This window comes from Anolis sagrei, chromosome 4, assembly GCF_037176765.1.
Source record: "Anolis sagrei isolate rAnoSag1 chromosome 4, rAnoSag1.mat, whole genome shotgun sequence".
Taxonomy (NCBI): domain Eukaryota; kingdom Metazoa; phylum Chordata; class Lepidosauria; order Squamata; family Dactyloidae; genus Anolis; species Anolis sagrei.
The window spans coordinates 210,945,733-210,966,698 of NC_090024.1; the positions used below are offsets into that span (position 1 = coordinate 210,945,733).

General features: G+C 40.1%; 1 protein-coding gene across 1 annotated transcript in view; it reads right to left on the bottom strand.

Annotated features, from left to right (window-relative positions):
• Positions 1-20,966, bottom strand: part of GGT7 (gamma-glutamyltransferase 7) — a 40,588-nt gene that overhangs the window by 6,803 nt on the left and 12,819 nt on the right. The window contains exons 3-13 of the mRNA XM_067468147.1: positions 19,388-19,539; positions 12,428-12,545; positions 11,917-11,984; positions 10,990-11,063; positions 10,336-10,532; positions 10,035-10,122; positions 8,739-8,866; positions 5,148-5,236; positions 3,814-3,963; positions 2,263-2,380; positions 150-287 (exon numbers count right to left, since the gene is read on the bottom strand). Coding sequence (XP_067324248.1) covers positions 150-287; positions 2,263-2,380; positions 3,814-3,963; positions 5,148-5,236; positions 8,739-8,866; positions 10,035-10,122; positions 10,336-10,532; positions 10,990-11,063; positions 11,917-11,984; positions 12,428-12,545; positions 19,388-19,539 — 1,320 coding nt within the window. The remainder of the gene's footprint in view (positions 1-149; positions 288-2,262; positions 2,381-3,813; positions 3,964-5,147; positions 5,237-8,738; positions 8,867-10,034; positions 10,123-10,335; positions 10,533-10,989; positions 11,064-11,916; positions 11,985-12,427; positions 12,546-19,387; positions 19,540-20,966) is intronic.

Consider the following 20,966-nt stretch of genomic DNA (forward strand, 5'->3'; position numbering starts at 1 on the left):
CATCCGTTTAGAACATCTTGCCTTTTTGTACATTCACACTGCAGTTCTTTCTTTCCCCTAGTCCCTTTCTCATTGTGAGTAAACCACTTGAAACAGGGCACTTGATTTTAGGGCAAAACTACAAATGTACTACAGTGCTTGGAACTAACCTGTGTAATGCTGCTCAAAGCTTTGTCTCCACCATTGGCTCCCAGACAAAGGTAGGTTCCACACATTCCTTCTGATGGCCGAACAACAGTGGGTAGCAAGAAAGATAAAGGCCTTTTCCCTGGTTGTATAGAATTCATCTGCAAGAAGAAATTTCATCATAATTATTAACTATGGGCCCTTCCATACAGCTATATAACCCAGAATATCAAGGCAGATAGTCTACAATGCCTGCTTTGAACTGGGCTATCTGAGTCCACACTGCCGTATAACCCAGTTTAAAGCAGATGATGTGGGATTTTATACAGCTGTGTGGAAGGGGACTATATCAACAGCCCTCTTCCCTGTTCCAAGTTCTTGCTCATGTGCATTAATTTTGTGTGAGCATGGTATTTTGTGCACCAAAATGTGCTGTGAATAAGGCAGTTTTTTTTCCAGATGTGTTGGGCTAAATCTCCCATCATCCCCATTACCCAGCCAGTGCTATGCTGGATGGAAATGATGGAAGCTATTACCCCAAACATCTGAAAAGCATCAGGTTGAGGAAGGCTGGGATGGGACATCATTCACAGGCCCTCTTTAGATAACATATAGCATTACCTTTATCTAACAAACTTTTAAAATGTCATCAACAGCCAACTGTGTTTGCTTGTTGCTGAGAAACAAAAGGGCTTATGGTACCTTAATGGTACCTGATGAAGTCCACAATAGTTAATGCCAAAAAAATCTTCTAGCTTTTAAGGTGCAGCAAAAAAATTTGTTTCATATATTGTCCACTGGAAGATGAGGTAGTTGCAAGATGAAGATGGTTTTCAGGCTAGGACAAAGCTCAATTTCAGACCGACCTTTACCTTGACAGAACAATGTATGCCCACAAAATGCCCTTTTATTTTTAGGCATGACTTGAGATCTCTATCTGAGCTATTTATACCAACTTCATACCAATTTACTGGTAATTGTTATGGCTCCATTCTAAGGATTAGTGGGATTTGTATTTCAGGTGAGTAGACTAAGCTCCCCAGAAGCAAATTCTAAGTGACTCTTCAAACTACAAATCCCAAAATTTCTTAACATGGAATTAAAACAACCAAATGATGTGAATTCTATATTGTTCTCTAATGCAGATATAGTCTAGGAGAGTGTGTGGACAGTGTCATTATAAAGTCTAGATATTGAGTGGCACTGAACCTTGTGTTATTTGAGTGGCATCATTGCATCCATTTTGTTCACATATTGGAAGCACAATGAAGTTCATGACCAAGCTGCTTTCTTGATTGAGCATTTTCTAAGATGCATAGTGAAATTAGAAGTATAGTTTTTCACTTCACCTACATATGGGGATTTGATTGAAAATTTATTGTCAAAACCAGAACCGCTCCTGATTAGTTTCCAAGATTCTAAGATTGGAGATAGGATCTCGTACCTTTAGAGCAGTGGTTCTCAACCTGTGGGTCCCCAGGTGTTTTGGCCCACAAATCCCAGAAATCCCAGCCAGTTTACCAGCTGTGAGGATTTCTGGGAGTTGAAGGCCAAAACATCTGGGGACCCACAGGTTGAGAACTACTGCTTTAGAGTATTTCAGCCTTGATAGCAGCTTTATAGGTACAAAATTTGGAAAGGTCAAATTAGATTACTCTTCAACTAAAAATTATGACCTACTGACATCAGTAGGTTTGCATTTGACTCCGTGGGTGGCCAAGGCTAGATCGCGGTTTGCTGCTGAATCTAGCCCTGTCTAATGAGGTTGTCAATCAAGGAAGTCACAGCTCTGGATTTGCAAGACCTGATGACAGGGTGACATAGAAGACTCTTATTCATAGGTTCACCATAAGCCAAAGTTGATTTGATTACAGCTAACAATTCTACACTCTAAATTCTTGGATTCTGTAAGATGGCATCATGGCAGTTTAAAAGCCATCAAACTGCTATAACTATGTTTGTGTAGATTCAGCACAATTTTTCATGTATGAAACCATAAACCTCACAAGAACTGTGAGGTTCCTAAACCTTAATTACCTTGGATATACTTGTATTTGATTAATAGGTTGCACCACATTTACATACAGTAATGTCTCCTTGCATTATGTGTGTCAGATTGATTTCATAATTTATTACCAAACTGGGACTGGAATGATCTTCAGTTTCATTCATCCATGAGAAGTCCAGCATCTGACTGTTTAGAAGGATTCCAGATGAAGTCATTATTCCACTTCCAAATGGACGATTCAAGGAACTGAAGAAAAACACAAAGCATGGTGAGACTCCGAACCTTCAGTGTTTTCAATGGAATCCTGGAAATTGTAATCTTATAAGGTATTTAGTCTTCCCTGCCAAGGAGTGCTTGTGGCTCACCAAAATATAAATCTTATGAATCCAAAACATTGAGACATAGCAGTTAAAGTAATCAAACAGCATTAATTCAACTTAGTGAGAAAAGAGAGACAATGGATGCCTCTAGACAGTTGAATTAATGCAATTTGATAACATTTCAATTTGTCAAAGCTCAATGCTGTGGTATCATGTAGTTTTGTAAGGTCTTTATCCTTCTCTGCCAAAGGTTGCTGGTGCCTCACCAAATTAGAAATCCCACGATTCCATACTGCAAACCCTAGAATTCCATAGAGTTGAGCTTTGACAGATAAAGTGGTGTCAAACTGCATTAATCCTGTAGAATTTAGCTGTATCATGACACTCAATATGTTCTGTCTTTGGGGCTATATAAATAATGGAACAATACATCAATTACTATAATAACATGCTTAAAAGGTAAAAACATAAATTATATCCATATTTCTAATTATCTTATACATACCAATAGTTCAACAACACTTACAGAGATCTCCAGTAATTTGTTTTTTAAGTTGCATCTGGGGACCTTTTACACTGTACAAATATAATTCTAAGATTCTGCCTTAATTAACATAGCAACAGCACATGGAATCCTGGGATTTGCATTTTAGAGTGAGGTATTTAAACCCCCTGGAAGAGAGCTGAGTTGCCTCATCAAGCTACAAATCTCTGGATTCAATAAGATGAAACTATGGCAGTTAAAGTGTTTTGATGATGTACTGTGAAAGGGTCCTAAGTAACTAGCAATTGTTTTTCTGGAAGAAAGTACAACTTGAGGAAATTTAGAATGGATTGTCAGAAGCCTCTGTCAGTATTGTTAACCCACTGGAATGCATATTGCAACTGCACACATGGGTACAATTTATTTTGGTGCTTCATGAAAATATTCTAATAATTATTCTATTGTTCTTTTTAATAGTCCTAAGGAAGATCATGATTATCTGGTTGACATGTGTTGGGCATTCTATGTGCATTTACTTTAGGGTTGACATAAGTAGGAATTAACTTGAAGGCACACAACAACAGCAACAACAGCAACAACAACAACAGAAGAAGCAGCAGCAACAACAATATAAATTATTAAATGAGAAATCACTGTCTTTCCATGAAAGGCATCTTTATTAGAACTTTCAGAATCTTCCAGCAACATAGTGGATTCCAGGAGCTATAGCCCCAAAGAGTTATTCTTCTAAACTCTATCAAAATCCGCTCTGTACATTTTCTCTCTCTGACTAATAGTGAACTGTGATTAGAAATGGGAATTATGCTTTCTAGTATGTCTACTTCTGAACTGTATAAAACATATATTTTTGTTACCTTACAACAGCGACAATGTAGTCATCTGGTCCCATGACAAGAACTTGACTAGCAGAAGGTCCACTTTCCATGGAAAAATGCGGGATGTGAAGATCAGAGGGGAAAGGCTGAGAGTCAATCTGTTGACGGAGGAAGTTTGCCTTAGATTTACTGCATTGAAAAGAAAGAGGTGTTTTAAAGACAGACTAGAAAAAAGAAGAAAGTGGTACATTTTAGACGTTAATTTCCCAAATAAGCCAAGAAACAGTATTCTGTATAGTACTTATGAGTTTTGCCACTGCTTTACTTCAGCATATTTTTCCTATTTTATAATCTGCATTTTAATATAAACAGCTCAGAAAACTTTACCATATCAAAAGTAAAGGGTATAAATCTAGGAAATCAGCAAATAAACATGATACGTGTTGCTGCAGTTATTCATCATGAAGTACAAAAGGACTCTTGCTGGAAATTCATCGTTTATCAAATACAGGCAATCAAAAACAATTCGAAATGTCTATAAAACGGCAGATAACAATGGGCCCTGAAAATTGGTAACAGAACAAAATAATATTTTTTTAAAAAACATTAAGGGAAAACCTTTTCCACATCAAAATCAAATGAGCACTGAGTATACTCACTATGGAGAAGGGAGGAAAAAACAAAACCAAAAGGCAAGCTGAGGAAGGAGAATGGAATGGGATATCTTGGAAAAAGTCATAGCTGACTAGTATTCAGCATTGGTTCCCACTCACAAATCTTCAGACCAAAGGGTTTTCTTTTTGGACTAAAGCTTCTAAAATACCCAGCTAGCATGTCTGCATGCCACTCTGGTAGCTATTGTACCCAAAAGGTAATATTATCAGCTCTCCAAATTTGCTGAGACAGGATTTGGGGGAGCAGGACCCCCACAGAAGTAAGAAAACAATGAATATAAAACTCTTTTTAACCCGAGAGAGCACATTTCAAGGAATCTCTAGATCCTCCAATGGAATTCTGTGGTCAACTTCCAACAAATTTGTGCTATTTTATTAGAACTTCCACTAAGTTTGTGTTACTTTACTTTATGACCAACTTCCATCAAGGTGATCATAAAGTCGCACCAGAAGGTTTAGAGATACCACATTAATTAAATCATGAACAATCAAATCCACATGTTAAACCTGAAAATGTGGAGGTCCAACTGTATTTACCCTTTACTGGCTATTTGCTTTCTAAATTGTTGAATCCTGTTGCAAGTGTCCATAGCAGAGAGCTGCAACTTTTTGTGCCTTTGAAAATGAGTAATCCCTGACCATCATGATCCTGAACATAACAACATGAAAAATAGTTGTATGTGATATGTTTAGACTTACCTCATCATGTCTTCCACACTGTGAGAAATGGATGCATTATAGAATGGGTCTCCCAAGCTGCTAGCTAGTGCCAGAACTACTTTCAGTGTCTACATTAAACACAAAAGGAAGAAGATAAAACTAAGATGTGAATACTATGTGACTCTCTAACCTTCTCTTCTCAATGAAAGATGGTATGGGGTGTTACTGTAGCAAATGATACAACTTCCTTTTGTTTGATCTTCATGTTCTATTCTATTCATAGATCAAGCTAGAGAAGACAGTTTGTGTATCTGATGGTTACTATTATCTTTTTAAAAAGAAAGCAGTAACTAACAGCATTCTTTTAGTTCAAGCTGGACATAATGTAGCAACATCTTTGGACAGATAGTATTTATTCCCTTCCAACCCTAGTTCTTCTTGCTAGATACACCAGGAAACAAAACTGTAAGTAACTGGAGGAAGTAAGGGCTTAAAAAAATCCTTACAAAAGATTGATGAGTGCCATTTACAGGTACTAGAAGAGAAGCCACAAGGAGGCGCCTTTAGCTTAATATATGCCAAATTATCACCATGTCTTCCATGGGGATAGAACAAAGAACACACAAGATTGCAACAAACTAGATTGCACAATTTTCTGTTCCAAAAGCATGAGTCTTGAATCACAGAACTGGAGTCTATTAATGTCTCCATGCAAAGCCTCTAGAATGTTAATATTCTCCATTAACAATGTCTTGAACACGACAACTTTCAGTGTGCTTATCTTTATAGAAAGAAAAGCATGACTGGCCAAGGAGAACCAAAAGCCTAAACTTCATGCACTCTAACTGCACAAAAGGCATTGGCATCATCACCATCATCATCATCATCATCATCATCATCATCATCATCATTTCAGATCTGAAATGTATGCAAAATTTCAATTAATTGTGATTACACTAATCAGATACAGAGAATCTCTGTTCCTTCAAAGAACTTCATGGAGTACCATACTATCTGAAAACAAAAATGTGAATGTAACAGTTTGATTATGAATTATAACAGCCTATTTGGAATCCACACTGATCCATTGAACATAATATAATGTTTAATGACATTTCACATCTTTGTATCATTGTAGCAGTGGATACTTGTCCTTTGTACCATAATATCTGACCACAAAATTCTGCTAGCTAAGACTGATGAGAGTATGAAGTATTTAATTGTACAGGGTTTTTTTGTGATAATGTCAAGGTAATTTCATAAGTTTGTGTAGTAAGAATATACAGCATGACCCCCATAACTACAAGGGAAATTTTCTTAAACTTACTGTGGAAAACAGGAAAATATGGCTGTGAACCCTAATAAGATAAACAACTTCCACAATAAGTTATCAAAGGTCCCTTCTACACTGCCATATAAAATCCATATTATTTGCTTTTAACTGGAGTCATATAATCCAGTTCAAAGCAGACACTGTGGCTCATCTCATCTGATACTCTGGATTATATTGAAGTAAAGAAAGAACCATAGTGTCACACTGAAGGACCTAGAAAATGTCTAGAGAGTTATCCTATCTAGGAATTTGCTAGGTTCTCAAGGGCATCTTTATGGTAACTTCTGGGGGAAACATGCTATAGAATCACCTGGAGAACCTAGACAATTTCCAGAGAGGGTCTACTTTGTCAGCTGTGGATAGATGAAACCAGAGATACCCATCTCAAGGGCATGGGGCTCATATCATATAGCATTTAGACAGCTAGCATAGTGTTATAGGTTTAATGTTGGACTTGAACTTCAGGATATAAGGTACTGATTTCCTGATCAACCATAGAAACCCACTAACTGACAAGTCACATTCTCTCAGGCAATGGCAAACCTTCTCTGAATAAATCATAGAATCATAGAATCATAGAATCAAAGAGTTGGAAGAGACCTCATGGGCCATCCAGTCCAACCCCCTGCCAAGAAGCAGGAATATTGCATTCAAATCACCCCTGACAAATGGCCATCCAGCCTCTGCTTAAAAGCTTCCAAAGAAGGAGCCTCCACCACACTCCGGGGCAGAGAGTTCCACTGCTGAACGGCTCTCACAGTCAGGAAGTTCTTCCTAATGTTCAGATGGAATCGCCTCTCTTGTAGTTTGAAGCCATTGTTCCGCGTCCTAGTCTCCAAGGAAGCAGAAAACAAGCTTGCTCCCTCCTCCCTGTGGCTTCCTCTCACATATTTATACATGGCTATCATATCTCCTCTCAGCCTTCTCTTCTTCAGGCTAAACATGCCCAGTTCCCTAAGCCGCTCCTCATAGGGCTTGTTCTCCAGACCCTTGATCATTTTAGTCGCCCTCCTCTGGACACATTCCAGCTTGTCAATATCTCTCTTCAATTGTGGTGCCCAGAATTGGACACAATATTCCAGATGTGGTCTAACCAAAGCAGAATAGAGGGGTAGCATTACTTCCTTAGATCTAGACACTATGCTCCTATTGATGCAGTCCAAAATCCCATTGGCTTTTTTTGCCGCCACATCACATTGTTGGCTCATGTTTAACTTGTTGTCCACGAGGACTCCAAGATCTTTTTCACACGTACTGCTCTCGAGCCAGGCGTCACCCATTCTGTATCTTTGCATTTCATTTTTTCTGCCAAAGTGGAGTATCTTGCATTTGTCACTGTTGAACTTCATTTTGTTAGTTTTGGCCCATCTCTCTAATCTGTCAAGATCGTTTTGAATCCTGCTCCTGTCCTCTGGACTATTGGCTATCCCTCCCAATTTGGTGTCGTCTGCAAACTTGATGATCATGCCTTCCAGCCCTTCATCTAAGTCATTAATAAAGATGTTGAACAGGACCGGGCCCAGGACGTAACCCTGCGGCACTCCACTTGTCACTTCTTTCCAAGATGAAGAGGAAGCATTAGTGAGCACTCTCTGTGTTCGTCCACTTAACCAATTACAGATCCACCTCACCGTAGTTTTGCCTAGCCCACATAGGACTAGTTTCCTTGCCAGAAGGTCATGGGGGACCTTGTCGAAAGCCTTACTGAAATCCAGGTACGCTACATCCACGGCATTCCCCGCATCTACCCAGCTTGTAGCTCTATCGAAGAAAGAGATCAGATTAGTCTGGCATGACTTGTTTTTGATAAATCCATGTTGACTATTAGCGATGACTGCATTTGTTTCTAAGTGTTTGCAGACCGCTTCCTTAACAATCTTTTCCAGAATCTTGCCCGGTATCGATGTGAGGCTGACCGGACGGTAGTTGTTTGGGTCATCCTTTTTTCCCTTCTTGAAGATTGGGACCACATTGGCCCTCCTCCAATCTGCTGGAACTTCTCCCGTTCTCCAAGAACTCTCAAAGATGGTTGCCAATGGTTCCGAAATGACTTCCGCTGGTTCCTTCAATACTCTGGGGTGTAGTTGATCTGGCCCTGGGGACTTGAACAAAGGTCATCATAACAAAATTGCTTAATTAGTGATGAAATTCTTTCAGTTATAACCAGCAGTAACCCAAAAGGAAATGTTGTCAATGACATTGTAACCAAACAGATGTGCAAATTAACTGTTAGTTATACTCCTACACAACTCCACTATCTTCACAAAACATAAAAGGAAGCCAATGTCAAGTCATACCTCTGTTATCCACTGGAGAATATTTTCCCTGGCTACTTGGCTGGTAATGTTAAAACCCTCAAGGATGTTCAGAGCGGTGATCAGAGCAGGGCCAACATGTGGAGGTGATGGACTCAGGACAAGATGACCTGTTAAGACCCCAAAAGAAAAGCAAAAGCAGGATGAGGTCGTGGTCAGTTTTTGATATGCAATGCAACAATGCCTGTGCTGGGGAGTGGGTCGAAAGAGGGAACAATGTAGTGGAAACAGATAATTATAAATACTTTAGGTGTGTCTACACGGACGAAATAATTCAGTTTCAACCTACATTTTCCTGGTTCATAGTGATCATGTTAATCTCAAACAGTTAAATGAGATGAGAATGGCATTACTAGCCACATGTTTTGCCTATGCAAGCTCACTTCGGTTTTCTTTTAAAAAAAATAATTGTGATTAAAGGTTTTCAGTATGGGGGGTACATCCAAGTTACAAGAGTCTTTCACTTAAACTTAACCATTATATAAAAACAGTTTTCAAGGGCAGTTCAGCAGTAAACATGTGTGGTATACTTCACGTTATTTCCAGCCACTCTAGTTTTTTTCCTCATGCATGCAAACATATGTATGTCTGCATTATATACGTAGGCCTTGATAGGACATCGGTCATCTATTAAGATTTGTGTGTGTGTGTGTCAAGAGTGACTTGAGAAACTGCAAGTTGCTTCTGGTGTCAGACAATTGGCCAATGCCATCTGCAAGGATGTTGCCCAGGGGATGCCCAGATGTTTTGATGTTTCAGCATCCTTGTGGGAGGCTTCTCTCATGTCCCCACATGGGGAGCTGGAGCTGACAGAGGGAACTCATCTACGCTCTCCCTAGATTTGAACTTGCGACCTGTCAGTCTTCAGTCCTGCCAGCACAAGGGTTTAACCCATTGTGCCACCGGGGGGCTCCTATCTTATTAAACTAAGCAGGTGGTATTTAAATGCTGATAGAAGTGCACTTAAACTTATGTGCAATTATTTGCACAAATGCACCATCAAAAATATTGGCTGTATAACTAATAAACAAAATATAAAGAATAAGATACAGGCAAGCTGGGTTTTTCACCTCTTCGCCATAAGTATCCAGAGAAAGCAACACCATACTAGTCCTTTGAAAGCATGCTTCACAATGAAACCTTAAAAATGTCAAGGAATAGCCACACTTAATATCTCTTATTTGTTCATAAAATTGATCCACATATAAGGCCATAATTTAAGAGACTGCCATCCTGGCAGAAGGCATGCCAACAAATGTAAAAGTTATCCCATGTTACCTTGATATATTGTATGGACTGGATTGTCCATCAAGACGGTGTAGTTACTAAAGTCTTCTTCAGACAAGGTGCCTCCATATTTAAGGACCTATGAACAAGATTAGAGGAAGGGAAGAACTGAGCAATATCTTATGCAAGGCCAAAAGAAAATTAAGGCTTAGCTGAAAACAATTACAGTTTTCCTATAAAGTATACATTGAAGACATGAACATGCCATAAGTGGCTGGTATCAAACATTCAGAGCCATGAAGAAAGAAAGAAATCAAGAAAGAAAAAATGAAAGACAGAAGAATGAATTTACCTCTGAAATAATTTCTTGTGTCACATTTCCACTGTAGAAAGCTGAGACCCCTCCTGACCCAAGTAAATGTAAAAGTGCAGCCAGATCAGGCCTTCTCATAAACATGCCAGGCAGCAAGGGCTGGCCATCCGGAATGAAAATCTCTTTGAATCTGTCTGAGTAGTTATGCTGTTCTTTCACATCTCTGATAGCCATTGCTTCAGAAAATAGAAGAGATAATAAAAGCATGATTAGAAAAACAAATCCTCATATTAATTCAGAAGTTTAAGAAGTCTCTTTGTGTTTAACTAAACTATAGAATTAATGCATATCAACACTGCTTTATGGCTCAATGCTCTGGGATCATGGGAGTTTTACAAGGCTTTTAGCCTTCTTTGCCAAAGAGTGCTAGTGCCTCACCAAACCACAAATCTCAAAACAGTGAGATCAAGTGGCAGAAAAAGGAAAGCTGTTTGACATAAAGTATCTCAACTGAGACATCGAAACAGCATTGATCACTGAGCCATTGAGGATTTCAGAGACCATTTTCTGTGAGAATGGATGCTTGAGTCGATAGTTTGAGCCTCAGAATTTTGATTTTGCCAGCCTTGCAAAAGATGGTACAGCTTGCAGATACATCTCTGCCTTGTGCCTGATCATCTATGATTCACTCACCTAAATCATGTGTGACATTGAATCCATCTTGGGCTACATCTGCAGCAAGACCCAGCAGCTGTCTCCATGGCAGCCTAGCAAACAGAGAAGTATGCCATGACTTGGCAGTCATCAGCTGGCTTACCATAGTTTTCAATAAAAGGTGAGATAAATGTTATTGAATGAAGTTGCATTGCAAATGTAAGTCCTATTCATACTGTGCTATAACTGAGATTCATAAGGCCAATCAATCATTCATGGGGAAGAAAAAAATGATTATCCAAAAGGTTATAGTTTGTTTTGTTTTACAATTATTTTCATAATATTGTTATATTCACATTAACTTCTTCATTTGACTGTTTTGCCCTTGCATTTTGTTGTTGTAGTTGAGTAAAACTCTTGTCACAACAGTTATGAAAATCACTTCTCACATTGCACAGCCGCAGAACCATGCTTATTATTAAACATACACCAATCAAGAATATTTATTTGTTCCTAATTCCTTGAACAGTCTACATGGGGGTGACATTGATACATTTTCACTTTTGTGTGTACTGTGTATGCTATTGTATGACTTCAAGTTGTTTCTGACTTATGGTAACCTTAAGGTGACTCTAAAAGAGAGGTTTCTTAGCAAAATTCCTTTGGGGGAGGGGGGTTGTCATTGCCTTTCTCTGAGACTGAGAGTGTGTGATTTGCCCAAGATTACTCAAAGGGCTTTGCCAGCAGAGTAGGGATTGGAACCGTGGTATTAATCTAGCATTTAAACCACTACAACATATTAGCTCTCTTTTCTTGTATACATAAAACCGTTTATAGGTACGCCTTAAAAATATAATGTGTGACTCTTAACTGGTCCCAGTTGTGTATATAGCCTGTAGGAAATAACAACTCCAAAAACCACATTATTATTACATGAAGGCTTTGCATGGGAAAGGTCCTCCTTACCTCCCATAAGATTGATGTGCTTCATGGAGCCCTTTGACCATGCCTGGAACGCCAACCAGGAGGCCCGGCTGGACAAAAGGAAGGATATGGATGAGTTTTGCAAGAGTTCAGCTCATGTTAATTAAGCAGAGTCTAAGTTTTAAGTAAATCCCCTTTTTTGCAATATCCAATTAGGAAACACAAGGCATGCAAAATAACGTACAGATGCAAATTTTAAATAATGTAGTCTTGAAGGAAAAGGGTCCAAAGATTTCAAAAGTGTTGGCAGTGTTTCTATTAGCTTTCTTATTATTACAGGGGACAGGCATATAATGAGAGATATAATGAGAGAGGAAGAGCCCCTGTAATTACTTTTTTTAGTCACTTTCAATTGCTAGAATGGTGTAATTATTTTAATGTACACCACTTAGAAATTGTAATATGACAAGTATACAAGCCTGTATTGCAAATATGTTGCATAAATAAATACATTTACCACCGTGCTTCTCAAAAAGTATAGGGCCTTTCAAACCTTTGTTTCCCAAGCCTTCCTAAGTCCCTCTTCTTGGATATTGAATGGGGCAGTCTCTCGGAAGTCAATCACCCGGCTCTCATTCTTCCGGATATCATGAACCAGCATTACTCCTCCACTGCAATAATAAAGGCATGCAAGAGTGAAATAGATATTGAGAATGCCTTATCACCTCATGAGCAAAGTGTGTTTTTATGTTTGCAAGGGTTCAGAACATGTTAATTAAACAGTGTCTCAGCTTTAAGTAAATCCACTTTTTTAATCCAATTAGTAAATATGAGGCAAGCTAAATAATGTACAGATGCAAAGTTTTAAATAATGTGGTCTATAAGAAAAAAGGTCCAAAGGTTTCAGACGTGTTGGTAGCGTTCCTATTAGTTTTCTTATTATTACAGGGAACAGGCCTATAATGAGAGATACAATCCATCATCCTTTTACAGAAACATGTTATGTGTTTTTAGCAGATATAATAGGACAGATGGATCAAGAACGTGTCTAAGTGAAATGTACACCCTACTTTTCCATGAATGAGTTTGTCAGCTATACTATATAAGCACCATCTTGTCTTCACTTTGGCAATAACCTTGTCAAGTAGGTCAAGGTGAGAGAAGTAGGCCAGGTTGAGACTAAGAACATCCAGTGATTTCGTACCTTGTGAGGACTCGGATTTCTAAATTCCCAGCACTCTAAGCATTAATTACAAAGCCTCTATGCTTATTGCCTTTAGTCCTAGTTCTGGGGTTAAATAGAGAAGGTCAGCTGCTACAGGCAGAACATTAGAGGAATCAGCAATGGGCAGCATGATTACTTATTTAAATTGTTATATTTGTATTTTTATTGGCAGGGATGGAGATGGTGCCCCACACAATCAAATGTCTAGACATGTTCTCTTTCATTTTCCCTCTTTTTCTCATACACACCCTGCCTGGTCTCAGTCAGATAGGGTTTTCAGGTTGCCTTTGCATTTATAGTGACCTGATGAATTGAATACAAATTTCATACCCCCCCCCCCCTATACTAATTTGGGAGGGATACTCTCAATTAATTGTCTGTGGCCTCACTTTTAAGATCATTTCAACATATTGTCAATCCTCTCCATCCCCCCCCCCCCCCCATCCCACTTTTTCTCTTTTTTATCCCCACTGCATTGATGCAAACTGAGTTCAGCTTGCAAAAGTTGTTTGCACTCAATTAACCCAGCAGGACAGAGAGAGGTGGCCGGAGAATAATCTTGCCCTTCCCAGTAGACTCAGGCAAAAGCACACTGCTGCAGCCTCTCCTAGCTTGTGTGTTCTTCCTCATTTGTAACTTTTGCTATCTTAACCACACTCTTATGTTACTTGGCCATGTGGATCCATGCTTTCATCTGTGAAATGCTGGAAGGTCTGGGTTTTCATACACAAATGATATGTAGAGATGGTTTGCCATTTCTTCCCTTTGAATGTAGCCTTTTATGCAGGCGCTAAAAGCTCAAAGTTTCTCTGTCCATCAGTGTTTGTGTGAAATGTGATTTGATTTTTAAATGGAGTTCTGACTCTGCATTCTTTCCATTTCTTCAGCACTTAGCAGAAAGAGCCACTTATATCCCTCACAAGCATATCAACCATCTGCCTTCTCAGATTTTGGGAGCTTTAGTTTTCCAAAGCCTGATTCTAATTTAGACAGGCATTGGGCTCTCTCCATCTCCTCCTCCCTCATGGTAAAATTCAGAACTTTTGTCCTTAAAGGCTCTGTAATTGTCAACAAATCTTTGCCAAAAAGCTAGGTGTAACCCTGTAGCAATCAAGGAACTTTGTGCCCTCCTTCTAGCAGAAGGTATTTATGTTGCTTCCCCTTGTATAACCAGAGTATAAATCAGTGCCAGGTCTGTTCATCCCCACACCCAATCATCAAAATGCCTAGTTTGTTGTTTGCCATGTATCATCTGTAATAAACTTTTGATGTTGCTTCCTGTTCTGTATCAGCAATAATCCACAAAAGTGGATTATTTCTGATAATAATGAGAAATGGAGCTGGTTGATGCTAGGTACTGAACTCTGAAGATCGCACTTAGGACTACCTGGATGGAGAAGTTCAATGAAAGTAGGGTATACTTGTCTCATCAGTGAGTAACCAGAGTTGGCTTTAAAACTTCTGTCATTACAGGGTAGAGTGTTCAGGTCAGAGAATCCAGAACTTACAACTCCCAAGACCAGGTATCCTCAAACTGCGACCCTCCAGCTTTTTGGGCCTCCAACTCCCAGAAGCCCTAATGAGGTTGTTCAATTGTCAGAAATTCTGGGAGTTAAAGGCCCAAACAGCTGGAGGGCTGCAGTTTGAGGATGCCTGCCCAAGACCATCTGGCCAGAGTGGCTACCTGAGGGACTCTGAGAGTTGTAGTCCAAAAAAGTAATTTTTCTCATTTCAAGGCAGAGAAAAACCTGAGTTTGAGGTTCTTCCAAAGGCAGGGTTTCTAGTTCTAGTTTCCCAGTTCCAGCTCCAGATATCATGTGGACATCATGACTTCAACATAATCCTGCTCCAGACTGAAGTAATAGGGGTTGATCTTAATATTTCAGATGCTTTCACAACAACCTCAACAACAAAGAATCATTGACTACCGTGAAGGTAAACCATTTTATTTTAGTTTGCATATTTGTGAGTATATGACTTCCTTAGGTTATTAAGCTTTCTGCCAGTTTTTGTCAGGGGCCTGTTAAACCCGCCAAAATGCGAGACCTCGGACAACTCGGTGGCTCGCTGTGAAGCATTTGCTCGATTCTTCACGGATAAAATTGAGCGGATTCGGTCAGGCTTTGACGTCATGTTAACGGCAGTCTCTGGGGATGTAACGAGAACATCTGCTTGTCCAGCTTTGTTGGATTCGTTTCAATTGGTTCAGCTTGAGGATGTGGACAGGATCCTTGGAGAGGTGCGACCCACCACATGCATCCTAGACCCCTGCCCATCCTGGCTAATAAAAGAAGCCAGAGGGGGTTTGGCAGAGTGGGTGAAGGTGATGGTTAACACCTCCTTACAGGAAGGAAAATTTCCAGCGAGTCTAAAACAGGCTGTTATAAAACCGCTGTTGAAGAAACCATCACTGGATCCCACTCAATTTGACAACTATCGGCCAGTTTCCAATCTCCCCTACTTGGGCAAAGTCATGGAACGTGTGGTGGCAGCGCAACTCCAGGGGTTTCTGGTAGACACTGATTATCTAGATCCGGCACAGTCTGGCTTCAGGCCGGGACATGGAACTGAGACAGCCTTGGTCGCCTTGGTAGATGATCTGCGCAGGGAGCTAGACAGGGGGAGTGTGTCCCTGTTAGTTCTGCTGGACCTCTCAGCGGCCTTCGATACCGTCGATCACGGTATCCTTCTGGGGCGCCTCATGGATATGGGGCTCGGAGGCACTGCTCTGCAGTGGCTCCGATCCTTCCTTGAGGGTCGATCCCAGAAGGTGTTACTGGGTGACACCTGTTCGGCCCCACAACCGTTGTTGTGTGGAGTCCCACAGGGTTCTATTCTGTCCCCGATGTTATTTAACATCTACATGAAGCCGCTGGGAGAGATCATTCGGAGTTTCGGACTAAGATGTTATCTCTACGCAGATGATGTCCAAATCTGTCACTCCTTCCCACCTGTCACCAAGGAGGCTGTCCAGACCTTGAACCGGTGCTTGGCTGCTGTGTCGGACTGGATGAGAGCTAACAAATTGAAATTGAATCCAGACAAGACAGAGGTCCTACTGGTCAGTCGTAAGGCCGAACAGGGTATAGGGTTACAGCCTGTGTTAGATGGGGTTACACTCCCCCTGAAGACGCAGGTTCGCAGCTTGGGAGTGATCCTGGACTCACCGCTGAGCCTGGAACCCCAGGTCTCGGCGGTGGCCGGGAGAGCTTTTGCACAACTAAAACTTGTGCGCCAGCTGCGCCCGTACCTTGGGAAGTCGGACTTGGCCACGGTGGTCCACGCTCTTGTTACATCCCGATTGGATTACTGCAACGCACTCTACGTGGGGTTGCCTTTGAAGACTGCTCGGAAACTCCAACTGATCCAGCGTGAGGCAGCCAGATTGCTCACTGGAGCGACATACAGGGAGCACACCACCCCCCTGTTGCGTCAGCTCCACTGGCTGCCGATCCAATTCCGAGCACAATTCAAAGTGCTGGTTTTGACCTACAAAACCCTAAACGGTTCCGGACCAGTGTATCTATCCGAACGGATCTCCCTCTACGTCCCACCTCGGAATCTAAGATCCTCTGGGGAGGTCCTGCTCGCGACCCCGCCTCTCTCACAAGTGAGATTGGCGGGGACGGGGAGCAGGGCCTTCTCGGTGGTGGCCCCCCGCCTATGGAACTCGCTCCCCGGGGAGATTAGATCGGCAACGTCCCTTCTCTCATTTAGGAAGAGGCTGAAGACCTGGATGTGGGACCAGGCGTTTGGACACCCAGGCAGTTAAAGAAAGACCTGATGACGAGCTGGAATTGGACCGGATGGATCTACGGAACTCCGAACTCTGAGCTCAGGATTAGCCTACTATTGTGTTTATGGTGTTACTATGTATTGATGATCTAATTTTAATTTTGTAATTGCTTACTTGTTTTTATATTTGTATGTATATGTGATAAGGCATCGAATTGTGCCTTTTTCTGTAAGCCGCCCTGAGTCCCCCCTTGGGGGTGAGAAGGGCGGGGTAAAAGTGACGGTAATAAATAAATAAATAAATAAATTTTTCTCCCTGACAACACTACTCCTGACTGTATTTTGCATATCACACATTTATAAGACTATGATTTCACTTTGTCAAGGCTGCATCCTATACAGTTCCTGAGATTTGTATGGCCCGACAGTTCCTTGGATAAGCATTCTAAATATCTCTTTTTGAACAGCAAATACCATGGATCCCAGAGGATGGGATCATGGTGGTGAAAGTGGAATCATAGTACTATATTTGTGAAAATATGGAAGAACTGCTAGTTGGAGATAATGGGAGCTGCTGACCAACATGAGCATCAGTTTAGGAAAAGGTATCCTTTGGTTTGTAGTTGTTCTATACTTAACTTGTGTTATACTAGCATATATAGAAATGCTATTTATGTCAAATTGTCAGAAGAATTGTGAAATAGGCATAATTAACCTATTTTCGCCTATTTTCATCCACATTTAAAACTGAGGGATTCTGTGTTATTAAATCAGTAATTCCAGAAAGACAATTTCAATTATTTTTACTTCTGCTGTATTTCTTTTTCTGGCTTTTCCCCTCACTCCCAGTCTTGGACATTACTTTGATTTGAGCAGTTTCAGTGCCAAACTAGACTTTCCAGTTTCAACAAAAGTTCTCAAATCCCATCTGATCAGCCATGATCGGGTGACACATTTTATGTAACAAGCCCTAGAACTTCCTGATATTTTTGCCACCTGGAGCTTGAAATCTCTCTTGCGTAATAGCTATTTAGAACAAACATTCTGATGGCTGAAAGGAGGCAATAGCTCTGGGCAAGAGGCCAAGATTATAGGAGGGAAAGGCTGGTGAAATTGACATTTATTGAATCTGAACTTTAGAGTGCAGAAACATCACCAGCATATTTGCCATGAGTGAGCAAAACCATACCATGTTTTTGAACAGCTGCTTGTCTTTTGGATGAAGATGGGCAACAGTCCTTCCATCTTCATCCATTCCTCCACTCAAGGGACCACCCAACAATACTTTTCAACTTTTCATCAAAAAAGAAGGACTTTGCCTTTTGAAAGTCAAAGGGAAGAAAACTGAAACATTGACTTTGGCCTATGATGGCATAATTAGAACGAGCTCACCATGAACAATGAGGATTGTTCTGTTGCCAAGTTAATTATATCCTGAAAGACATGGAGATTGGTCAGAAAATTGGTTGTTCCCTACTTTGTCTTAGGGGAAGGGTTCAACGTGGACCTTCAGATGCTGCTGAACTGTAACACCTAGCATGCCTCGCTTTTGGCTGTGCAAGCTAAGCCAATGCAATTTGCTGTCCAGCAACATCTGAAGGCACACACTTTGTCTATAATTTGAGATAATTACAGTGGAAAGTCCTCTATTTGAAGGATAGCCAGAAGGCAGCCCTCTGTGTTTAGGCATCCTGTGTTTGAAGACATTTTCTGTTTAAAGAGTTGTTTGATTAATGACCAAGAACTACAAAAAGATAGATCATAAGCTTGACATTGCCCTTCAACATTTGGCACCTAGATACCTGACTGAGTACCAAACATGCAAGTAACCTACAGTGTTCCCTATGCCATTTCAATTCAAATTGTAGTCAATGTTTCCATTGTAATATGTGCAATAATTAAACACATTTTTAATGAAAATCTGCATCCCTCCTCTTGTTTTTAGATGATATATTTTCTTTATTTTCTGGGGAATACACGCATGGCTACTTGTGTGGACTGATAACTTTGTGAAAGTTTCTGGTTTTGTATTCCAAACCTATCATCCTACTTTTCTTTTAGGAATTTCCCATGATTTGAAGACACATACACAATAATCCTAGTACAGGAGCATTTAGAAAAATATGGATGGAAGCCACCTAACCTCATTGTAACAGTCCCAGGAAACACCCAAAGCTACTTTTATACATACATACACCTGTCTCTGGTTTATATATAAAACTAGCCGTCCCCTGCCACGTGTTGCTGTGGCCCAGTCTGTGTATATGTGTGTATGTATATATTTGTGTATATGTGTATATAGGTGTGTTTGTGTGTATATATATTTGTGTGTGTGTGTGGTTTTGCGCATGTGTTGTAATGTATTTTTTGGCTTTTTAAGTCTTTTTTCTTGTGTTTTTCAGTGTTTTTATGAGTGATGGTCACTCGTTGGCCTAATGCGTGTATTCTGTCCAAATTTGGTGTCAATTGGTCCAGTGGTTTTTGAGTTATGTTAATACCACAAATGAACATTACATTTTTATTTTTATAGATAACTTAAAAGTGGGTACATACCCGCCAAGTCCAGCTGTGTGAGGATTAAGAATTCCTGAGCATAAGGCTGCGGCAATGGCTGCATCCACCGAGGAGCCTTGCTTGTTCAACACCTCGATCCCCAAAGCAGTGCAACGGGCAGCATCAGTGACTACGGCACCCTGATGAAATATCTGCGGGAAACCACATTGTGTGATTATGACACTATGTGCTGGTGACTGGTTCTTCAGAAAGGGCTAACATTGCTAAGCCTTGATTTTATCCAGACAAATAGTTTTATTTTAGCCAGTAAGGTTGAGTAATTCCACAATAATTTCTGCAATTTTTCTATGCCAATATGCATTTATTCCTGAGGCTCTGGAAAGCTCCTATTGGTCACTGGTCTGTTTGAGGAAATAGAGTCAGCCTTCTGTGTCTATGGAGTATGCATCCAAGGATTCAACCATCCACACTTTTGCCATTTTATGTAAACAACATCATTTTACTATGCTGTTGTATATAATGGGACTCGAGCATCCCTGGATTGTGGTGTCCTGGAACTGAGCCTCAGCAAATATAGAGAACCCACTGAATAAGGCAATTTCTTTTTTGGCTGAAAAGAGCAACATATTTCGCTATTTTAATCTAATTTGTCTCTCACTATTGCTGTGAGGATAAAAACTGGGAGACGGAATTATGATGAAAAAGAATTTACTGGAATCACATCTTTTTGGAGAAATACCAATTATGTACTTCCTCATACGAACAACTGGGAAGATTTCCCTCAGAAATCTTCACATTTAACAACAACAACAACAACAACAACAACAACAACTTTATTTATGTCCTGCCACCATGTCCCAGGAGAGGTTCGGGGCAGCTTACAAAAGCACGCAGTACAGTAGAAGAATACACAAGGTACAGTAAAATACATCAACATTTCTAAAACAATAACAATGTCAATTTACATAAAACATATAGACATAGAACAGCATATTCAAACTCCTACTGATTTAAATAAAACACAGCAATAGCGGACTTAAAATAGGCCATATCAATTTCAGTCACATAAAGTGCCGAAGTCAAGCAATTCACTTGGTCCAAGTTTTAACTGATGTTTTAATCATGTTAACTGATGTTTTAATCATTTCAAAAACCTAAAATGCATGCCGGCATAGAAAAATTGCAGATAGCTGTGCATCTGAAAAAAATGGGTGATATTAAAATGGATATATTTGAAAAATACACACAAATATATGCAAACCAGTGGGGAAATTGATGAGAATGTGCACATTGCCTCAAAAAACAGAAGCAAATTTATATGCAGAAATTTATAAAAGATCACAACCTACTGTAGAAGTGGAACAGAACAGAAACAAAATGGAACAAAACCAGATTTTGTACCTAGGTGAAAATATATGTCACCTGAAGCTGCATATATTTTCACCTAGTAACAAAAGGATGAGATAAAAATGTACATTTTGTCAGCTCTTGTTAAAATGACCACTTGTAATATTGAAACAACAACACTGGAAGTTGCTTATTTGAGGGCCTTCTACACTGCCATATAATCCAGAATAACAAGGTAGATAATCCACATTATCTGCTTTGAACTGGATTA